This window comes from Meles meles, chromosome 9 (assembly GCF_922984935.1).
Source record: "Meles meles chromosome 9, mMelMel3.1 paternal haplotype, whole genome shotgun sequence".
Taxonomy (NCBI): domain Eukaryota; kingdom Metazoa; phylum Chordata; class Mammalia; order Carnivora; family Mustelidae; genus Meles; species Meles meles.
In genome coordinates this window covers 18,140,346-18,164,967 of record NC_060074.1, presented here as the reverse complement: position 1 = coordinate 18,164,967, position 24,622 = coordinate 18,140,346, and the positions used below count along the sequence as shown (strand labels likewise).

The following is a 24,622-nucleotide window of genomic DNA, read 5'->3' as shown; positions in this document are numbered from 1 at the left end:
AACCCAATTTTGTCTCCTTAAAGTAAAACAAGGACTTAATGATATATGCAAAGCAATGTGAATTCTTATTGCAATCTTTTACAAGTTTTTAACCCATAACTGACTTTAAATATTTCTTAAAATATTCTTATCTTTCCAGAAATATAACTCAGTTTTCATAAAAACAGCTACACTCTTACTTTATATAATTTCTTACATTAACTTATACAGTTACAAGAAGTACAACAAGCCTACACAGTCTGGGAGGCTCAGCAATGGGGTGCTGGAGTCAGCTCCCAACAGTTCACAAGAGCCAAACGGATGCAACTTTTCCCACCTCCTCATTTAGTGACCTCACTCCAGTAGCTTGAAATCAGCCGTGATGGTAGTATTTACACTACAGCTATCAGCAAACATTAGAAACCAAGGCTATTTTCCCCCACAGAGCTAGGTGTTAAACATTTAAGCACACCCCAAGTGTTGGTTATACTAGCAAACAGCCTACTGGACAAGACTCTTTAGAAAGCTCTAGGCTTCGGTCAACCCGTTTTACAAGGGACACAATTAAGTAAAACACGGGTAAGAAGGTTTCTGCTCAGGACACCTGAGCGGCTCAGTCACTTAAGCATCTGCCTTCAACTCTGGTCATGATCCCTGGGCTCACTTCTCCCTCTCTTTCTGCCCTCCTCTCCCTGGCTCATGCTTGCCTTTTCTCTCTCAAATAAATAAATGAAACCTTTAAAAAAAGAAACTTTCTACTCTATTTTCAAGAATAGCCAATGGAGGCAGTAATTATTTTTCATGTTATTGAGATGACATATTAAATCACAGTTTACTTTGACATTAAGTAACACAATATTACTCATCTTTCCAAAATTTAAAGAAGATAAGTCATCAAAGACTGTCTCTTTGGACATGATTTTATGATACATCTTCACTTCCTATAATTACATCTGCCACAAGTGATCATAATTAGTAAGAAAAAAATGTTCTCAGAACAAAGACATGGAGTAAATTAGAAAGTAGTGACCAAATACATAGATAAAGAAAAGTACAGCTTAACAATTTTAAATGAAGGTATGTAAAAGATGTCAAACAAATAGTTAAATCCATTCATTATTACCATTAAATATTCATCTGTTTATTTGAGTTGTGAAAATTCTATAAAGCCCAGTGTTTCCAAACACATGAAATAAATCAAGGCATTCAATAGTTCCAAAGAAATAAAGCATCCAAATATATTGGCCTTAATAAGTAACAAATAATGATTCAATATAAAGTGAAATGTATTCTTTCTTAAGCAAGCTTCTAGGTCTAAAACTCACTGATTATTTTTTTTAAGATTTTTGTATTTATTTCTAAGAGAGAATGAGAGAGAGAGATGATAAGGGGGAAGGTTAGAGGGAGAAGCAGACCCCTGTTGCGCAGGGAGCCCAGTGTGAGACTCCATCCTGGTACTTCTGGATCATGACCTGAGCCAAAGGCAGTCACCCAGCCAACTGAGCCACCCATGCGCCCCTCACTGATTCTTCATATTCTTACCGTTTTGTGATCATTAACAATCATAAGTTCCAAATATTTCATTTCTTCAAACACACCACGAGATGGCTGTGAAAAATAAGAATATGGTCAGAATGGTGGTGGGTGTATCTATGATGCTATTAACTTGTGGACTGACTTTGAATTTCAAAAGAACTCTTTGTTGCCTGCTTTAGAAACACCCTGGAAGAAGTTTGATCAGCAAAATCAAAAACAGTGACTATAAAATGTGGATAAATGTTCAAGTATTCAGGAAAGAACTGTATTTAATTATCATTAAAATACTCATTAGGATAGAGAAAAGCCTGTGTTATTATTTTTTAAGATTTTCTTTTTTTATTTTTAAGTAATCTCTACTCCCAACATGGGGCTCGAACTCACGAATCCAAGATCAAAAGTTGCACCCTCTACCAACTGAGACAGTCAGGCACCCCCAGTCCATGTTATTTTTATATGATTTTCATACAAAAAAATACTCTAGAGAAAAGTGTACAGTATAATTCTGCTAAAATAAATAAATCTCAACTTCTTTGGCATTAAAATGTGATAAAAACGATTCTTGCTTACTTAAAACTTCAAAGGAAATCTACTTAAAACTCATTTAATAAGAATGGCACAGTACATGTGGAACAGCTATCAATATAGGCAAAAGAAGCATTAACTCACTGGAGTGAAATTTAATAATAATGTACTAAATCTTAACCACACGATTTCTCAAGGGAGCAAACATTGACAATTACTATTTTCTAAATGCTTCTAAATTTTGATTATTCCTTGATAATTTTAAGAGCAAGTGCTAAGCATTTTAATTCTTTTTTCACAGTTGAAAAACCGATAATGACTCTATTTCTTTACACACAAGGTCACTGATCAATTTATATTTGATAGGGGTGGACTGTAGTGAAATATCAGTACTCTATATAAAACTTATTATTACCAACCACATCTCAAGATTAAGAAAAAAAAATCTCTAAGTAAAAAAAAAGAAAAATTGTATCCATAAGCATAAAGAGAGGATAATTTAACCTGTAACTAAGTTTCTGACGACTGGTGGTCTAATTTTTTCACAAAAAAATACATGCAGCAAAACATTATCTAAAATGTGCAATTTTCAGATAATTACTCATTAAGTTATCTAGTAAATTACCATGTAATCTATATGCTGTGGAATTAATTCTCGGTTACATAGCATTCACTATGTAATTACGAAACAGTCCCCATCATTACAGCTTTCTAATCTATTATGAAAAAGACTAGGAACATAATTTCAGTTACAAAGCTCCTATACATTTATCAATACATGGGAGCTATACTACAGTTGTTGATTATATAATTATATGATTCTTATTTAGTAACTGTCATGACACTAATGGTCAAACAGATCCTCAGGAAAACATATCCAGCTTCAAATTTTGGTAAAACAGAGCTTTCAGTCTGAAAGAACTACAAACAAGCATCATTAGCCAACATTTCAAAACCTAACACTTCCCCTTGCCCTTTTGGTGAACAAAAATGTTTCAAATAATGTTATATAAGCCATATGAAAAAGTCTGCTGTACTTTTAATAGAAAAAAATGCACTGCAATTTTCATAAGAAAATGCTTAGAAAATGAAGCTAAAACAATACATTCCTTATATGACATCAAGGTTCATAGGACACTGTAACCAGTTTATATCAAATAGAAAAAGCTGACTAAAATGCAATATGCCTATAAGACTCAAACCATAGGAAGAGTTTGGTTTGTTGTTTTGGTTTGTGAGAAGATGTTGTCCAAATCTAAACTGTTTTAGATATACTCAGATACTATGTGATTTCAGGCAAGCAATTTAACTGAGTGAAGTGGCCCCATCCATGGTTCAATGCCACACTCACATTCACTGCTCTCTTCCTTCTCCTTTTCAACCATTGCAATTCAGACAGAAAGGGCCACTGGCCACTGCTTTCCATACCTGTGTAAAGGAAAAGGGAATACAAAAATTTATACTTGATGGCAGTTCAATGGGAGTATGTTTTCAAAATATGTGAAAACTATATGTATATATATATTTGAATACATATTTATATATGTATTTTAAATATATGAAAACAAAACTAAGGCAGGAAAAAAGAGAAAACTTGAACAGACTAATTACCAGCATTGAAATTTAATCAGAAATCAAAAAACTCCCCCAAAATAAAAGCCCAGGACCAGATGGCTTCACAGGCAAATTCTACCAAACATTTAAAGAAGAGGTAATACCTATTCTTCTCAATTACAAAACAATAGTCAGGAGGAAAACTTCCATATTCATTCTATGAGGTCAGTATCACTCTGATACCAAAATCAAATAAAGATACCACATAAGAGAACTACAAATCAATATTCCTGATGAATACAGATGCAAAACTCCCTAACAAAATACTAGCAAACTGAATCCAACAATATATTTAAAAAATGCATTTAAACTCATTTTAAAAACCCACAATCAAGTGGGATTTCTTTCCAGGACACCAGTGTGGTTCAATATTCACAAAACAAGCAACATGATACATCACATCAATAAGAGGAAGGATAAAAACTATATGATCATTTCAATAGAGGCAGAAAAAGCATTAGACAAAGTACAACATCCACTCATGAGAAAAGCCCTCAACAAAGTAGGATTAGAGGGAACATACCTCAACATAATGAAAGCATTATGTGAAAAACCCACAGCCAACATCATACTCAAGAGGGAAACACTGAGAACTTCTCCCCTAAGGTCAGGAACAGGACAGGGATGTCTACTCTCACCACTTTTAATCAACATAGTGCTGGAAATCCTAGCCACAGCAATCAGAAAACAAAAAGAAATAAAAGGCATCCATCTTGGTAAGGAAGTAGTAAAACTCTCACTATCTGCAGATGACATGATACTATATATAGAAAACCTGAAACACTTCACTAAAAAACTCCTAGAACTGATAAATGAATTCTGTAAAGTCGCAGGACACACAATCAATGTACAGGAATCTATTGTTTCCCTACACACTGATAATGAAGCAGCAGAAAGTGAAATTAAGAAAAAATCCCATTTACAATTCCACTGAAAACAATGAAGTATCTAGGAATAAACTCAACCAAAGGAGTGAAAAGACCTGTACTCTGAAAACTATGAAGCCCTGATGAAAAAAATTCAAGATGATACAAAAAAATAGAAAGACATTCCATGCTCATGGACTGGAAGAACATATATTGTTAAAACATCTATACTACCCAGTATCCAAAATTTATAAAGAACTTAGCAAACTCAACACCCAAAGAACAAACAATCCAATCAAGAAATGGGCAGAGGACATGAACAGACATTTCTGCAAAGAAGACATCCAGATTCCCAACAGACACATGAAAAAGTGATCCACATCACTCGGCATCAGGGAAATACAAATCAAAACCACAATGCGATATCACCTCACACCAGTCAGAATGGCTAAAATTAACAAGTCAGGAAATGACAGATACTGGAGAGGATGCGGAGAAAGGGGAACCCTCCTCCACTGTTGGTGGGAATGCAAGCTGGTGCAACCACTCTGGAAAACAGCATGGAGGTTCCTCAAAATGTTGAAAATAGAACTACCCTATGACCCAGCAATTGCACTACTGGGTATTTACCCTAAAGATACAAACGCAGTGATCCGAAGGGGCACGTGTACCCGAATGTTTATAGCAGCAATGTCTACAATAGCCAAACTATGGAAAGAACCTAGATGTCCATCAACAGATGAATGGATAAAGAGGATGTGGTATATATACACAATGGAATACTATGCAGCCATCAAAAGAAATGAAATCTTGCCATTTGCGACGATGTGGATGGAACTAGAGGGCATCATGCTTAGTGAAATAAGTCAATCGGAGAAAGACAACTATCATATGATCTCCCTGATATGAGGACATGGAGATGCAACATGGGGGGTTAGGGGGATAGGAGAAGAATAAATGAAACAAGGTGGGATTGGGAGGGAGACAAACCATAAATGACTCTTAATCTCACAAAACAAACTGGGGGTTGCTGGGGGGAGGTGGGGTTGGGAGAGGGGGAGGGGGTTATGGACATTGGGGAGGGTATGTGCTATCGTGAGTGCTGTGAAGTGTGTAAACCTGGCGATTCACAGACCTGTACCCCTGGGGATAAAAATACATTATATGTTTAAAAAAAAAAAAAAAATTGGAAGGGGAGGCAAACCATAAGAGACTATGGACTCTGAAAAACAACCTGAGGGTTTTGAAGGGGCGGGGGTGGGAGGTTGGGGGAACCAGGTGGTGGGTAATAGGGAGGGCACGTATTGCATGGAGCACTGGGTGTTGTGCAAAAACAATGAATACTGTTACACTGAAAAAAATAAATTAATTAAAAAAAAAATCTATACTACCCAAAGTAATCTACAGATTTACCGCAATCCCTATCAAAATACCAAAGCATTTTCCACAAAACTAGAAACAACCAATCCTAAAATTTGTGTGGAACCACAAAAGACCTCAAATAGCCAAAGCAATCCTGAAAAAGAAAAACAAAACTCGAGGTATCACAATTCCAGACTTCAAGTTATATTACAAAGTGGTAGTAATTAAAACAGTATGGTACTAGCATAAAAGCACACACACAGATCAACAGACCAGAATAGAAATCCCAGAAATAAACCCACAATTATACGATGAATTCATCTTCAACAAAGGAGGAATGAATGTAAAATGGAAAGAAGACAATCTCTTCAACAACAGCTTCATGCAAAAGAAGGAAACTGGACCACTTTCTTCTGCCACACACAAAAATAAACTCAACATGGATTAAAGACCTAAATGTGAGGTCTAAAAACCATAAAAACCTTAAGAGAGCACAGGCAGTAATTTCTCTGACATCAGCCGTGATGTCTAGATCTGTCTCCTGAGACAAGGGAAACAAAAGCAAAAATAAACTATTAGGACTATCTCAAAATAAAATGGTTTTGCACAGCAAAGGGAAAAAATCACCAAAACTAAAAGGCAACCTACTGAATGGGGGAACATATTTGCCAATGACATATCCAATAAAGGGCTAGTATCCAAAATATATAAAGTACTGATACAACTCAATACCCCAAAACCAAATAATCCAATTAAAAAATGGACAGAAGAGGGACACCTAGTGCCCCTCCCCTGTTGTACATGCATGCACTCACTCTCTCTTTCTCTCCCTAAAAAAATAGATTTTTTAAAAAGGATAAAAGATATGAACAGACAGTTCTCTGAAGAAAACATCCCGATGCCCAAGAGACAACATGAAAAGATGATCAATATCACTCATCATCAGGGAAATGTAAATCAAAACTATCACCTCACACTTGTGTGATATGGATAAATGGATAAAATCAAAAATCCAAGAAACCACAAGTGCTGGTGTGGCTGTGGAGAAACAGGAACTCTCCTTCACTATTGACAGGAATGCAAGCTGGTGCAGCCACTGTGGGAAATAGTACGGAGATTCCTCAAAAAGTTAAAAACAGAACTACCCTGAAATCCAGCAATCACACCACTGGTATTTACCAAAAAAGTACAAAAACATTAATTCAAAGGAATACATACATTGCTATGATTATTGCAGCATTACTGATAATGACTACACTATGGAAGGAGCCCAGATATCCATCAATAGGTGAAAGGACAAAGAAGATGTGGTATACACACACACACACACACACACACACACACAGGAATATTACTCAGCCATAAAAAAGAATGAGTTCTTATCATTTGCAACAACAGATATTGGAGCCAGAAAGTATAATGCTAAGCGAAATAAGTTAGTTAGAGAAAAACAAATACCATAAGATCTCACTCCTCTGTGGAAGTTAAGAAACAAAGCAAATGAGCAAAGGAAAAAAAGAGAGAGAAAAAGAGACAAACCAGGAAACTCTGAACTATGGTGAACAAACTGATGTCTACCACAAGGGAGGTAAAGGGGAGGGGAATGGGTAAAATAGGTGATGGGGATTAATGAATACACTTATCATGATGCAAATAATAAAATAAAATAAAATAAAATAAAATAAAAATATTATGTGAAGAAACAGCAACATCGATAGCACACATCTCAAAATCAAAATAAACTAAGGTGAAAAAAGTATTCCGATCACTAAACATTTCGCATTCTCATGGTCACAAATCTAATTCTATCTGTAATGTACAAATTCTAATCCATAATTCAAATAATATTTTCTTCCAAACATCATCAAAAATGTAATGAGCCATTCAAGAGTCATTAGACTATGCATATTTGACCTAATACCACCTGACCCTCAATATCTAAAATTCACTGTGCTTAATTCATTTTAGATTTAAAAATAATGTATGGCGTAAGACTTTGAATGAATTTTTAAGACTTCTGGCATTAATGTACAGAAGCAATATTGCATACCCCAATAATCCAAAAGAAGCTTGTCAACATCAATATGTTTAAAATGCCTCAGAACCAGAGCATACGAACGAGAAAATACAAATTGTCTGAAAAGCAGGAAACTGCCAGAGAAATTTGAGGATAAGCCTCATTGCAAAACACCATTAAATTTAGCCACACTGTCTGGTTCCTAACAGGAGTTTATTCCTGGGTTTCATATTTCGGTATTTCCATGGGCAAGGGCTCTCCAGGCCTCATTCTACAGCAGCCATAGTTCGCGCCACTGCCCACCCACAGGGCTCACTGCAGACTACTTTCACCTCCTGCACGTGCATGGAGTTCCACCAAGGCCCGGCTCCTACGACAGAAAATAAAAGGGCCATCTTCATTCAAACTTACTGAGATTCTTCATTTGCTTAGAATGTTGTCCTGCCAAGGTTTTCTGGATTATATGTGGTCGACCGGTGCTTTTCTGAAACAAAAGTAATTGTGGACCATTAAAAAGCAAGATGTGATCAAGCTTCTACAGGACAGTGTTAGAACTTTCTCCAGTATCCTTCTTAAAATGGGAACATTTAGGGCACCTGGGTGGCTCAGTGGGTTAAAGCCTCTGCCTTCGGCTCAGGTCATGATCCCAGGGTCCTGGGATCGAGCCCCACATCTGGCTCTCTGCTCCGCAGGGAGCTGCTTCCTCCTCTCTCTCTGCCTGCCTCTCTGCCTAGTTGTGATTTCTCTCTGTCAAATAAATAAAATATTAAAAAAAAAAATGGGAACATTTATATGTTAATGTTTTAGCTATCAAAAATGATGAGTATGTCTTATTGGATCCTTAATTTTTTTTAAAAAGGAGAGCACTACCCAATTGCTCCAGTGTAGATAAAAAAAGAAGTAGTTTTATTAGCTACTCTGAAACCTTAGCTTTCTTCAAAGCCATGAATAAGAAATTCACAAGAAAGAAACACAAATGGTCAATGAACATATTAAAAAATGATGAACGCTTTAATACTCCTTCAAAATGCAAATTAAAAAAAAAGATATACCAATTTTGCCATCCAGTTGGCAAAGGTTTTAAAATTATGATAACCATAGTTAATTATGGTTGCAAAGTAAAAAGCACTCTCATACTCTGCGATAAGAATAAATTGGGAGCATAGTTCAAAGAGAAATTTAGCAATGTTTATCAATGACCTTGAAAATATTCATATCCTTTGCCCTAGAAACCACTCTTCTAGAAACATCTTATTTTCATTATTATTATTTACTATTAGCTTCCATTACTGAGCGCATAGTATGAGCCAGACACCATTAAGGTACTACACATTACCTGATTTAATCCTCACAAGAACTCTATACAATGCATATTTTATCTTTATTTTACATATAAAAATACAGTGATTCAGAGAGATCCACCATTGAGCTAAAATTCTATTACAGAATAATGATTCAATTTATCTTAAAATATATAAGAACATATCATTGAAAAACTGGAAGAATATATACTGAAAGGTGAAGAGAAGTTCTCTCTCCAGGATGGGATCATGGAAACTTAAAATGTGGTTAAGTATTTGCTTATTTTGCTTTTCCAAATTTCCTATGATGTATTAGTTTCATAAGCATAAAACTAGTTATCAAAAAAGTGTTCTTAATAGATTACATATGAAACTCAAAATACTTAAGTTTTACTATTCACTACTTGAGAGAGAACATGAATTTATTAGAAATATCCCATCCATATTACTTGACTTGCTGAAAAGCATAATAAAACCAGTAATAATAAACTAAACATCAACAAATCTAAATTCAACTTCAGTAAATTCTTAATTCTGATAACAGGTAAAATGATACTCAGAGCAATGAAACTCACAACTGGATTAGAAACACAATTTTAAAAGCTACTAAAGTTTCAAGCCCTGTTCCTTCTCCTCTCCCCATGGTGAAGATGAAGACGGACTGATACATGAACAAAAAGGTAGGGAGTAAGGAGCAAAGCAAGAAAAAAGGGAGTAGGCATGGAACAATCAGACCCTGAAGAACATGACTATGGGTATAACGATGTAAAACGGATGCTTTAAATACTATGACAATAACAGTTTGTACTTATAAATTTCTTTAACAGTTTATTAAACATAGTCACATACATTTCTTAATTCATCAAACCTGCAAAACTGCCCTATCGGGGATGCATTGAAAAAAACATCTTATTTTATATATTTACATATTTTACATATTTAAAAACTCTGAGTCTTAGGGAGTCATTATTTTGGGGTTTTGTTTTATTCTTTGTTTTTTTTTTCTTTTTTAGCATAATCAGCCCAAGAAATCAAAGTCAATTGTTTGCTGACCAAGTCAAATAATCTTGCTGCACACAAGTTATTTACCTATCACTAAAGTAGAGGAAAAACATTTTACTTAATCAAAATATCTTTATCTAGGGGTGGTTGTCTTTGTTATCCAGTAATTTTCATATTTACTGGTTGAAAAATGATACAGTTTAAGCAAACATTATACATTAAAATTTAATCACACCTGTCTCAAATTTGAAACTTACACCATATGTGTGTATGTGTGAGTGTGCATACACACACACGTTGCCACTGCAAAAAAAAAAAAAAAAAAGCGTGTTCAACTGTGATGATCAATAGTCTAAATGGCTCATACCCAGGTCAAAATTTATCTCAGTGAAAAAAGATAAAAGAGTCTTTAAAAGTTTTCTGCACCCCATCAAATGACTGTAATATTCTGACTCAATCACTGTCAAAATACTATTTTCCCATTAGCAGATCTTCTCACTGATATGACTTCCCTATTGCTACCTCTCAGAGCCTTCATCTCCTACAACTCTCCCCTTTATCTACCACTGTCCATCCTAGATGGACTCCTCAAAGTTCCTATAACACATACTCCTACCACAGGGCCTTTGCATTTTCTTTTCTCCTAGAAGGCTCTTCTAGCTCCCTAATTTCTTGAAATACCTCCTTCAAAAATACCATCTCATTTTGCCCTTTCTTGTAATTCTTCCTCCTTGGCTTCATTTTTTTTCTCCTTAGCATGCTAGCTAACAAACAGTATGTAATTACTTACTTACCCTGTTTTTTTCCCATCTACTTTTGTGGACTATAAGCTCCATAAAACTCAGGCTCTATGTCTATCTTATTCACCACTTTATCCCTAGCACCTAAAATAGTGCCCAGCATGCAGTAAGTCCTCATTACAATATCTAACAAATACAAATCAAATTTCAGACTTGTTTTGATTCTATTAGTGAACAACAGTAGTAGAGTATATGATTCCTTTTTTGTGCAATTTTATTGGGATATAATAACATGTAACATTATATAAGTTTAAGGTGTACAATATAAAGATCTATGTACATACTGCAAAATATTTAAGTGTAGTTAACACCCATAACATCACAATTACTCTTTTTGCTTGTAATAAGAACTTGTAAGATCTACTGTCTTGGGTGATGGACACTGGGAAGGGTATGTGTTGTAGTGAGCGCTGTGTATTGTGTAAGACTGATGAATCACAGACCTGTACCCCTGAAACAAATAATACGTTATATGTTAATTTTTTAAAAATCTACTGTCTAAGCAACTTTCAAATATACAAAGATACTATGGTCACAAAGGTGTACATTACATCCCAGAATTCATTTATGTCATAGCTGAAAGTTTGTACCTTTTGACCACCTTCATGTATTCCCCCCACTGGCTTCCGGTAACCACGAACCTGTTCTCTGTCTCTGAGTTCAGTACTTTTAGATTGCACACATATGCAAGATCATACAGCATTTGTCTTCTATTGTCTGCCTTCCTTCATTTAGCATAATGCCCTTATGGTTTCTTATCTAGGTGGCTGGCCTCTGCACGATTCTAAACATTATTTTCTTCCCTATCTCTAAAAAAAGCTAAATGCTCTCTAATGTAATCGTAGTTCAACTACAAATTTTCCCACTGAAGATTCTCATAAAAGTTAAGTATATGCTTAAAGTCATATAATTATCTAAAGAAGAAGTGAGAATAAAAGCGAGTTTAAAGGAAAAGAAGTGGGTCGGTACAAAACATAATGTCCTCTTTGCTCTGTAGACTGGAGAGAACTACCTTTACTTCCAAAAACCTAGATTTCTTGCCTCTTATCATTCCTTACTGGTGTGTGGTCTGGTGTGATGAGAAAAACAACTTGTATTTTTCTGAGCTGCTGCGTAGGCATTTTACAGAATGATAACCTTGTTCACAACCAGGGTCTGGACATTTCGATAAGAACTTGAGTTTAGGATTCCTGCGCTAAGTTCCCTCTTTGCTTTTCCCAGGGTATCTTTTTTTAAAAAAACACTTAGAATTAAGCCCGCTATAAGTCAGAGACCTCCACTCTAACCCCCTTTCAAGTAGTAGGTTCTTGCTACCCTGCTCTCTATCTCCTGCTCACTCATGACCTGGGATGGAGGAGGACTGCCTTCCTCTGGCTTACGGATCCCCATCCTAGATTCTGGAATCTATATGTAATAAATCCTGGGACTGGGCGCCTGGGTGGCTCAGTGGTTTAAGCTGCTGCCTTCGGCTCAGGTCATGATCTCAGGGTCCTGGGATCGAGTCCCACATCGGGCTCTCTGCTTGGCAGGGAGCCTGCTTCCCTCTCACTCTCTCTGCCTGCCTCTCTGCCTGTGATCTCTCTCTGTCATAAATTAAAATAAATAAATAAATAAATAAATAAATAAATCCTGGGACTTCACTTCCCCTGTGTGAGTGTGCTGAAACTGCACCTTCAATCAAAAGAACCATGGGCTTCACTTCCCCAAAGTGGGAGCTTGGATGCTGACAGAGCCATGGGCCAAGGCCATCCGTGTTGGTGGCTTATGTTCCCCAATGCAGCAGGTCACAGCCTGCACGTTTCTAAATTCAATACACAAGCACCAGCTTCTCAACACACCTGGGATGTGCAATTTAAGCTTTAAAATTCACAGTGTCATTCTACGCTTGAAATAAGGTACGACATATACATGTACACTGACATCCACATTATGTTCCTTATGGCTCAAAGGCAAAGATGCTAAAAGAATGAAACACCATAAGGAAACTGAGGTCACAGACTTACCTCATCGTGAATCAGCTCCAGCGGCTCGATCATATATACAAAGGTATCATCTTCAAACATACCACTACGAGACAAGAAACCGCACGAGGAGAAAATTAACAAAATAAGGCAAACAGGAAGAAGCAGCAAATGAGCTTCACACTACATCCTTAAAAATGAGCACTCTACCTGGACAAATTTTCTTTATACTGCCCAAAACCCAATTCATCTACCTATGTGGGATCCCACTATAGTCTCCGCCTTGTCCTAGACAATAGCTAAGCTACAGAAGGTGTTAAAGGGTATACCATGAGCATATAAATTATAAATGTTATAATTAATTTTTGAAACAAAATGGAAATGTTAGAAGATGAATTTGGAAAGGACCATCCATGCAGCTCCAATGTGTCCCGTTATAATTCCAAGACACTCTCCGAGTACGAATTTCTTGTTACACAAATCCCGTACCACCTATAAGAAAATGGTTTCTTTGCTCGTTACCATCATCTAAAACCATCTTATTCTGCAAAGGCAAACAGAAGCATATTTGTGGCTTCCAACTGTGAATTTCCATTAAGCAGTATGACTCTGTGTTGCATATAATTTTGAGAGATACAGGAAGGTAAGATTTTCAAGATCCTTTTGCATCACAGGGCCACAACCAGGTCTTTACATTGAGGGTTACTATTTGGGTCTCAAAGGTGCTTAGAGCGGTTTTTCTAGAGCCTGCCTTGACGCCAATATATGAGCTCCTCTCTTTGGTCCTCCCATCCTCCCGTGGCCCATACTACCCGTCTGCTACATTCTCAGGTGTACATCTTTGGGAAATCTCCCTAGATGAGGTTTGATCACCCTCCTAAGCCCCTGACCCTCCCCTTCACAGTTCCTACCAAAAGGGTAATTCAATATTAATCTCTGTAATCATTTGTTTAATCCCTGAGTCTCTTGCAGACTCTTAATGTTAAGACAGCAGAGACTATGCCCTCCTTGTTCATGACTCCATATCTAGTCCCTAATGTGCGACTGGCACAGCAGAGTCCCCACAACAAACGTCTGGGAAAGAAAAGATGGGAACAGCGCGTGGCCGAAAGCAAGTCCACGCTCCCACAGGAGACTCGCACGTACTGAAGTCCATTGCAGGTCGACAGAGCAGCCCTCGAGTCCTTGACTCCTCTGATGCTGCCGTGGTAGTAACAGTGCTCTCCACCCTACAACACAGAAGAAGGTTTTGCTGATAAACAATGCTCTCTGGGTCATCATTCAATATTACCGACGCTCCTATAAGCCAAAAAGAATTGCAAAGATGGTCCTGCAAACTCCTCCTGGTTGACAGGAAGTCTCAAAGGGCACGAGGCCATTTTTCAACTTTTCTACAATGACACTGTGTTATTAAATTTAATAAAAGAGAAAAGGCTATTAACAAGAATAAGACACCGAAGTACCTGGTACAACCTACCGACCTTTCTTAAACATGAAAGGGAGTAAACACTTACCAGATACTGCTATGGAATAAGGTCTTCTATCAAACTGAGGAGAAACCCCAGAAGTGTTGTTTATAACTGTGTTTGACAGGGGTGCCTGGGTGGCTCAGGCAGCTAAACATCTGCTTTTGGCTCAGGTCATGATGCTGGGGTCCTGAGATTGAGTACTGGTTTGGGCTCCCTACTCAGCGGGGAGCCTGCTTCTCCCTCTCTCCCCACCTGCTCATGCTCTGTCTCATTATCTCTCTCTCACACACACACATTAATAAAGTCTTTTTTAAAAAATAATTGTTTAATAGAAAACTACATAAAATCTTAATGTTTGCCTTCCTACTTTTTAAAATTCATTAAAAAATTTCTTAGAAGTATTACATTTTCTATTTTCTTAGAAGTATTACATTAATTTTCAAAGTCAAGTAGTAACTGTAAGGCCTATTTTAAAACACAAGGGTGCCCGTGTGGCTCAGTCCGCTAAGTGTCCTACTTGTATTTTCTACTCAAGTCATGATCTCAGGGTCGTGAGATCCCCGCAATGGGCTCCCAAACACCTGGGAGTCTGTTTGAGGATTGTCTCCCTCTTTCTCTGTTCCTCCCCTTGCTCACACACCCGTGAACGCCCTTGCTCGTTCTCTCCCTCCCTCCCTCTCTCTCAAATAAATAAATCTTTAAACACACACACACACACAAACACAGAGACACACACACACAGCAGTTACTTTCTCCCTTTCTCCTCACATCCATGACAATCATTTTTAACTCTTTTCTCTGTTTCTTTTGCTGTTCACCTATGTACTTCTGAATGTAATATCTTCACTGCTACATCCTGGCTAAACATATCAGGTAATTTATCACATCTGTTTTATTCCAGGAGACAGTCCTCTTGTCCCCCTTCAGCCTCCCACGGGACCTGACACAGAGCCACCAGCCAGGAGTTCTGTTTCGGGTCATCCTGGGAACTCTTCTGCCTCCTTTCTGTACAGAATCCTACACCTCACATCTTTTCCATTCATCATCTCATGATCTCGCCCCTTTTTTGAAGGTACACATCTTCTGGTACTTTCTTGGAAAACTTATCATGGATTATAATTTGGTGAAAACTTGTATATATAAAAATTTCTTTTTTTTTACATTCAATTTAATTTTATTAACATTGTATTCCATGCTTCGAATATTATTTTTTAATTTATTTTCAGCATAACAGTATTCATTGTTTTTGCACCACACCCAGTGCTCCATGCAATACGTGCCCTCCCTATTACCCACCACCTGGTTCCCCAACCTCCCACCCCCCGTCCCTTTAAAACCCTCAGGTTGTTTTTCAGAGTCCATAGTCTCTCATGGTTCATCTCCCCTTCCAATTTCCCTCAACTCCCTTCTCCTCTCCATCTCCCCGTGTCCTCCATGTTCTTTGTTATGCTCCACAAATAAGTAAAACCATATGATACTTGACTCTCTCTGCTTGACTTATTTCGCTCAGCATAATCTCTTCCGGTCCCGTCCATGTTGCTACAAAAGTTGGGTATTCATCTTTTCTGATGGAGGCATAATACTCCATCGTGTATATGGACCACATCTTCCTTATCCATTCGTCCATTGAAGGGCATCTTGGTTCTTTCCACAGTTTGGTGACCGTGGCCATTGCTGCTATAAACATTGGGGTACAGATGGCCCTTCTTTTCACTACATCTGTATCTTTGGGGTAAATCCCCAGTAGTGCAATTGCAGGGTCATAGGGAAGCTCTATTTTTAATTTCTTGAGGACTCTCCACACTGTTCTCCAAAGTGGCTACACCAACTTGCATTCCCACCAACAGTGTAAGAGGGTTCCCCTTTCTCCACATCCTCTCCAACACACGTTGTTTCCTGTCTTGCTAATTTTGGCCATTCTAACTGGTGTCAGGTGATATCTCAATGTGGTTTTAATTTGAATCTCCCTGATGGCTAGTGATGATGAACATTTTTTCATGTGTCTGATAGCCATTTGTATGTCTTTATTGGAGAAGTGTCTGTTCATATCTCCTGCCCATTTTTTGATATGATTATCTGTTTTGTGTGTATTGAGTTTGAGGAGTTCTTTATAGATCCTGGATATCAACCTTTTGTCTGTACTGTCATTTGCAAATATCTTCTCCCATTCCGTGGGTTGCCTCTTTGTTTTGTGGACTGTTTCCTTTGCTGTGCAGAAGCTTTTGATCTTGATGAAGTCCCAAAAGTTCATTTTCACTTTTGTTTCCTTGGCCTTTGGAGACATATCTTGAAAGAAGTTGCTGTGGCTGATATCGAAGAGGTTACTGCCTATGTTTTCCTCTAGGATTCTGATGGATTCCTGTCTCACGTTGAGGTCTTTCATCCATTTCGAGTTTATCTTTGTGTATGGTGTAAGAGAATGGTTGAGTTTCATTCTTCTACATATAGCTGTCCAGTTTTCCCAGCACCATTTATTGAAGAGACTGTCTTTTTTCCATTGTATATTTTTTCCTGTTTTGTCGAAGATTATTTGACCATAGAGTTGAGGGTCCATATCTGGGCTCTCCACTCTGTTCCACTGGTCTATGTGTCTGTTTTTATGCCAGTACCATGCTGTCTTGGTGATCACAGCTTTGTAGTAAAGCTTGAAATCAGGTAACTTGATGCAGCCAGTTTTGTTTTTGTTTTCCAACATTTCCTTAGCAATTCGGGGTCTCTTCTGATTCCATACAAATTTTAGGATTATTTGCTCCAGCTCTTTGAAAAATACCGGTGGAATTTTGATCGGAATGGCATTAAAAGTATAGATTGCTCTAGGCAGTTTAGACATTTTAACAAAGTTTATTCTTCCAATCCAAGAGCATGGAACGGTCTTCCATCTTTTTGTGTCTTCTTCAATTTCTTTCATGAGTGTTCTGTAGTTCCTCGAGTACAGCTCCTTTACCTCTTTGGTTAGGTTTATTCCCAGGTATCTTATGGTTCTTGGTGCTATAGTAAATGGAATCGATTCTCTAATTTCCCTTTCTGTATTAAAAATTTCTTTTTCTATCTTCACACTAGATGAACCATTTAGTGGGTAGAAAATTCTAGATTAGAAATTATTTTCTCTGAGTATTTCAACACCATTGTGCACAGCTTCTAAGGTTGCTGCTGAGAAATGGCAGTTATTCTGATGCTAGATATTTCCTATAAAATATAATTTTTCTCTTTTAGGAAAATTTTTATTCATCCCCATTTTCATGAAATTTCAAGACATGCCTTGATGTGCGTCTTGGCTTATTCACTGGGCTGGCCACTCAGACAAAGCTTTTGATTAAGAAAATGTACACAGTTCATTGCTAGGAAACTTATTTCTCTGAAAATCCCCTCCTTTCCATTTTTGTCTATAAACAGAGTTCTTCTACTACAAAAGGGAAGGCTGCCTGGCTATATGGCATATGAAATGCATCAGGGATGTAAAAGCCCTCCATGTAGACTTTGAACCAACCTCTCTGCTTTCATGTGCCTTCAATTCATGAATCTTCAATTGGCTTGCTTCTTGGGTTTCCCCTAATGGAACTTAGCAGAACAGGAAAATCTCAAACTTGATAGTTACTCCTCATCCATTTGCTTTCTGTCTCCTAAAATTTTATGAATACCTCTCATCTGCAGTCCTTTCTTCTGTCTTTGTCCTTGTGGGTTTATATCCTTTTTCTATTCTTCGGTATTTGACTAAGTTATTGGGAAGGAATTGAGATAAATATAATCATCGAATCTACACTGTTTAACCAGAAGCTTCTTATTTGTTTTCTGAAATAGAATATACTGATCACACTTTGACTTTTTGTTGATGATTTACAGTCATTTTGGTTACTGTTCATTATATTGTATTACAATAGCCTCAGAGGTTATTTACAGTGATAAGGACGTCTACCCATATATCAAAGACCACTCCCCAACCAATTCAGTTTTTTTCCTCTTAGAAACTATAATACACATTTCCAGGGTGGTAGTCTAAATTTGGTATTATAACTTTGTTAATATTTTGTGAAAGTTTGCTTTTGTATGGGGCTTGATTCTCAAAAGGCAATTTTTTACAAAAATATTGACTTGTATACAACATGAGAAGTTTTATTTGCATATTAATCCTGGAACTTATAAGGACAAATGGTATCACACGCCTCAGCGATTTGCGAATCCAGGTCAATATTCTGCAATTAAATTCCAGACTCTTCACATGATTCTAAAAACAGCCATAGGTAACTGTAAATTCCATCAAACTGGTTATTTAGCACTTTGTATCACACCAAGAAGTTCTTTTAAGTCAGGTGATTATTATTAGTGCATAGCAAACAAGGTCATATTTACTTTACCTTTCTAAAAAAAAAAAAAAGCTATATTTTCCAGATTTTCCTAAAAATATTTTCTCCCAGAAAATACTTCCAAGTCCTTTCTTAGATTTTATTTTAATTCACATTAGAAATTGAAGATTGATGCCCTCTCAGTATAAATGTCATTGTTAGTTGCTTTAATTAGGTAGGATATTTTCTGAAGAAACCATTTCAATTTTCTGCGTATTTGAAGGTAAATCACCGTATTTTCTGAACCTTAAATAAAACTTGAGGTAACATGCAATTCCTGATATCTATTATCATAACAAAGCTTGACTATCTGGATTATGTGGTTATAATTAAGCACTCTGAGGAATTCAGCAGGCTCTAAATTAGTTTTAGTATCTTGTAGTATTATAGGATTTTCTGAGTTTCTTATTACTAAATTTATAACAAGTTTTTAAGAAAGCATGACCATAAAAATACTATTTGGTAATTCTCCAGATGTATGCAGCATTTTATAAATACTACCACAAAATAAACTCTCAAAGTATTTCATATTCAAAAAATCCTAGTTGAAAAGGGTTATGGAGGGAAGGGTGGTGGGGGGATGGGTGAGTGTGGTGGTGGGTATTAAGGAGGGCACACATTGCATGGAGCACTGGGTGTGGTATATAAAGAATGAATCTTGGGATAGGAAAAAAATAAAATTAAGATGTTAATTAAAAAGGTATGGGAGGGGCGCCTGGGTGGCTCAGTGGGTTAAGCCTCCGCCTTCAGCTCAGGTCATTATCTCAGGATCCTGGGATCGAGCCCCGCATCGGGCTCTCTGCTCAGCGGAGAGCCTGCTTCCCCTCCCCCCATCCCCGCCTGCCCCTATGCCTACTAGCAATCTCTCTCTGTCAAATAAATAAATAAAATCTTAAAAAAAAAAAAAAAGGTATGGGGAAAAAAACAACCTAAGCTATGGATACACTAAATAAAAGTCCAACAAGTAATACATTAAAAAAAGAAGAAGAAGAAGAAGAGAAAGAAAGAAAAGAGAAATTCCTTCTTGGGCGCTGTGAGCAGTGACGTTGGACACTCAGCTCTGGGGGTGCCTTCCACCTAAGGATCTAACCATCTGAAACACTCAGTCACTGTCTCATAGTAACTACTACCTCCATGTACAGAGAAGGAGACATTGACAAAGTGCGAAAAGGCTCTGATAAGGACAGCAAAAAGCTAAACTGAATGACACATTTTCAGTCTCCCCAGTTAGAGTTTCTTTCCCCAGCTGGGAAGGCCACAGACAGTTCAGGGGCCCTGGCCAGCCACTTTACAATCAAGGAGTGCATCACAGATCTATGACTAGGCAAGTGGCAGGCAGAAGAACAAAAGGGGCTCATTCAGCACATGACACGAGTCAAAGCGTGTCCACACAGGCATCAGTGTTTTTGGATTCGTAACTGTCAGTGAGTTACTTAAAATGCAACAAAATGGAGCATCCAATAAGTGGAAGTTTTTGGCAAGTTAAAGGAACTTAAAAACCCTAGTAATCTACCTCGTAATCCTATCACTTCCCCCATCCGAACTCTCCACAAGCCAGATGATGTTCAAATAATGGTAAACCTGTTCCATGAGGTTGTGGAGCTCAGAACCCCACTGGAAACCACCAGGCCACTCCTGCAAATGACGGGACCCTGACTGAATGTGCATCTTTGCAAACACTTCCTAATCAGAAGCGGTTTGGGAGTACCCGTCCGAGGCCAGTGCCAACAAGTGAAAGAGGAAAAGAGATTTGGTTCCCTGGTATCACTGATCGATTGACAGAAACAGTTTGACTCTTTCTACTCAATTTCAATACAACCTGTTGGAAAATAGAAGCTACTATTTCAATTTGATTTATTTTAAAACTCCCCCACCTTTGTGTCTGTTTAATTATCTCATCTGCTCTTCAGTGAAGTTCAACCAGCCAGTTCTTATTATCTTCATCATTTAAGAACCCCCCATAATCTCCTGGGGTGCTAAGTAGCGCAGATGGTTAAGCATCCGACTCTTGGTTTCCGCTCAGGTCATGATCTCAGGGTCATGATCTCAGAGTTGTGAGATCGAGCTCTGCAGTGGGCTCCACGTTCAGCATGACATCTTAAGACTCTCTCTCCCTGTACCCCTTCCCCACTCTAGCTCTCTCTCTCTCTCAAATAAATAGATAAAACATTAAAAAAAAAAAGTCTTATAAACTCCTGAACATCTGGATAAACATTTGAAAAGAAACTACACAGGCCTTAGCTCATAAATGTGTATATATATTTTGATATTTCAGCTCCTGAATGTAATAATGAAATAGAACACTGTATTCAAATGATTATTCTACATGCATATCTTTAAATTCAAACTTTTCAATCATCAGGTTCTATTAATCTATTTACTACGTCAGTAGGCTGATAGCAAAAGAGAAAAAGATCTCTTTAACCAGACACATATACCTGAATTTGAATACTGCAGCATAAGGAAATGAAAAAAATATATCAGACAATCAGGGAATTTGAGACCCCCAACACCAGTTTAATTATTTACCTTCATTAGACTTAATAGGAAAAAAAATGTTCAAGTATTAGAACAGTTTAGCTGTGCCAATACTATATAAATTTTTAATAGTTCATACAAAATTATCCTACTCAAGCTTAAAATAGCTTTGTGAGGAGCCAGTGTTGTCTGCGCTCTTGATTTTTTTTTTTTTTTAATTTCCCAGCCAGGAGTCATACCCACAGAGGCCCATTTCCTCCAATAGCAACCCTGCCAAGAACTCTTCACGGAAGGAGTGAGCTTCCACTGAGCCACGGTGATGATTCGATTAAAAAACAAAAAGTACAGAAACTTCTAGGAGAGTGATGTGATTGCAGTGATAAAGCAAAGAATAAAGGTAGGTTATTTTTTCCTGCTTAGTTCACCTCGTACCTCACCAGTACCTCGAACAGGGACTAGATCACAGCAAGCTGAAGCAGTTATCTGTTTAATGAACACTAATGACTTATTCATGAGCCTGAGGGACAAGACCAATCTGAAAGGAGCAAAGCATTCATGTTTGTTGAGGAGATGGGTAAATAAACCCACCTATGGGTTTATTTTTCCTTTAGGATATAAGTGACAAGCCATCAAATTCACCCTTGTCAAGAGTGCAATGCAGTGGTTTTTAGTCCACTCACAGAGGTGCTACCGTCACCACTAATCCGGAATACTTTCATCACCTCAAAAGGAAATTCTGCACCCACGAGCAGTCATTTCCCACTCCTCCTCACCCCCAGCCCTGGAAACCGTACCCTGCTTTTGGTCTGCATGGATTTGCCTATTCTGGACATTCTCAACAAATGGAATCATACAGTATACGGTCCTTTGTGACTGGCTTCTCTGACTTAGCATAATGTTTACAAGGTTTATCCATGTTGTGTCATGTACTTCCTTACTTGTTATGACTGAATAATATTCCCCTGTGTGGATATATCACATCTTATTTATTCATCAATTGATGGCCATTTGGATTGTTTCCACTTTTTTGAATAATTACGAATAATGCTGCTATGAACATCTGTGTGTAAGGTTTTGCTTAAACGTATGTTGGATACCTGCCCAGGAGTAGAACACCTGGGTCATAAGGTAACTGTATGCTTAATTTTTTTTTAAAGATTTTATTTATTCATTTGACAGACACTGATCACAAGTGGGCAGAGAGGCAGGCAGAGAGAGAGGAGGAAGTAGGCTCCCGGCCGAGCAGAGAGCCCGATGCGGGGCTTGATCCCAAGACCCTGGGATCATGACCTGCGCCGAAGGCAGAGGCTTTAACCCACTGAGCCACCCAGGCGCCTCATGCTTAACTTTTTGAGGAACTGCCAAAGTGTTTTCCAAGCAGTTCCGCCATTTTACATTCCTACCAGAAGTCTGTGAGGGCTCTAGTTCTCCACATCCTCACTAGCACTTACTATTGTCCATCGTTCAGATCACAGGCATCCTGGACCATGTGAGGAGGTAGCCACACAAGTTTAAAACCAAATGAGACAGTGACCCAGGACTGAAACAGAATAAAGCATCACCTTCATTTTTGCTAGTACTATACCAAAGGAGAGGATCAGCTGAGAATCCTGCAGGCCTGCTAATGGCGTACCCTGTGTGGGCTAGATTGACCCACCTGAGGGCAGACAACATAGAATGAGAACCACCCCCAACAACACACCTACACACACACACACACACACACACACACACACACACACACACACACCAAGGCTGCCCTTGTGCAACTTAGATTAGAGAAGAGTACCGAGAATGTGCTCTTCCTGTAATAAATGGAATCATACAGTATACGGTCATAAAGAAGGGTGTAAGAACAACAACACAAACATACCCAACTCCTTCCCATCAGTTAAGTGGCTCTTCCTTCCCAGAGCCGGACTGAGCAAGGGGACAGGAAGAAGCCAAGGTGAGTAAACAGAGCTAGGAAAGGGCATTTTCCCTGCCCAATAATGATAAAGAGGAAAAAAGCAGAGGGAATTGGGGATGGGAGCAGAGCATCTATCCGTTCAGTTTTCCCTGCTGGCCAGCTGAGACTTCTTTTCATAAGCAGAACTGAAACCAAAGTACTAGTACGCTCTCCAAGTTACTGGTTCATCTCCAAGGAACTTAATAGAAATCGTTTAAGTTGAAAAGGATTTTTACGCTGTCCTACTGACACCTAGTTCATTTATACAAGAACTAAAACACCAAAAATTAACTCATTTTTAATAGGTTCATCAACAAAGTCAATCAACAAGTCACCAAAGTTGTTTCATCGCATGCCGTGTGCAGAGCACCGTGTTGGAACGTTAACAAAAGCAACTGCTCTGCAGAATGCAGAACAAAAGCCCTTCCATACTCATTCACTGATACCTGGCCCCTGTCCTATAGTGATTACTTATTTTTTTTTAAGATTTTTATTTATTTATTTGACAGACAGAGATCACAAGTAGGCAGAGAGGCAGGCAGAGAGGGAGGGAATGCAGGCTCCCCACTGAGCAGAGAGCCCGATGCGGGGCTCAATCCCAGGACCCTGAGATCATAACCTGAGTCAAAGGCAGAGGCTTTAACCCACTGAGCCACCCAGGCGCCCCATCCTATACTGATTACATAATTCATTGACCTCTCCAGTTCCTGTCTTTGCTTCACAAGGAAAGAAGTCCTTTTAACCCACTTTCAGCCAATAAAAATAAAAGCCTAAGACACCAGCCTCTCTTGGAAAGACTTGGGAACTAGATAGGGGCTTGGTGGTGGTAAAGAGGGAAAACCTTGACAAGCTTCTTCAAAGTGTGGACTCATCATTCTGTTTGAAACTAATTTTCGGGATACTTTAAATGTCTGCACTTAAAGTTAAAGCCAAATAGGCTTGGAGTAATTCTTTTCCTCTCTAATGAATAACACAGTGTGGTGCACGTACTTTTGTCTAAGCAGTGTGAAATCTCTGGAAGATAGGTTGCACACTGGGTTGATTGACCAGGTTTAATTAACCTAATCATCCTTACATGTTAATTTCCTTCACGGGTACTCTGTACGAAGATTTTGCTAACGTGGAAGGCAATCTGAAGTTCAAAAAAAAAGTTTTAAAAAATACGTGTGTAATGGTAGGAAGAGTGTGGATCTAAACAAACTTTCAGAAAGAAAAACTACCAATATGTAGCAAACCCTTTAAAGTACCAATTCTTTGACTCAGAAAAATCCCATTCTCAGAATTATTCCTTAAGCAATTATTAAAGATGTGTTCAAAATGCTTCAGGAGGGGCACCCGGGTGGCTCAGGCAGCTGAGTGTCCCACTTTTGGTTTCGGCTCAGGCCACGATCTCAGGGTCATGAAATTGAATCCCACATGAGCTC

At 38.1% G+C, this 24,622-nt stretch overlaps 1 protein-coding gene across 2 annotated transcripts in view; it reads right to left on the bottom strand.

Annotated features, from left to right (window-relative positions):
- ADAM23 (ADAM metallopeptidase domain 23) overlaps positions 1-24,622 on the bottom strand; it is a 179,040-nt gene that overhangs the window by 58,596 nt on the left and 95,822 nt on the right. For both annotated transcript variants that reach the window (XM_046019346.1, XM_046019347.1), the window contains exons 5-9: positions 14,110-14,192; positions 13,006-13,069; positions 8,311-8,383; positions 3,392-3,468; positions 1,522-1,587 (exon numbers count right to left, since the gene is read on the bottom strand). In XM_046019346.1, coding sequence (XP_045875302.1) covers positions 1,522-1,587; positions 3,392-3,468; positions 8,311-8,383; positions 13,006-13,069; positions 14,110-14,192 — 363 coding nt within the window. The remainder of the gene's footprint in view (positions 1-1,521; positions 1,588-3,391; positions 3,469-8,310; positions 8,384-13,005; positions 13,070-14,109; positions 14,193-24,622) is intronic.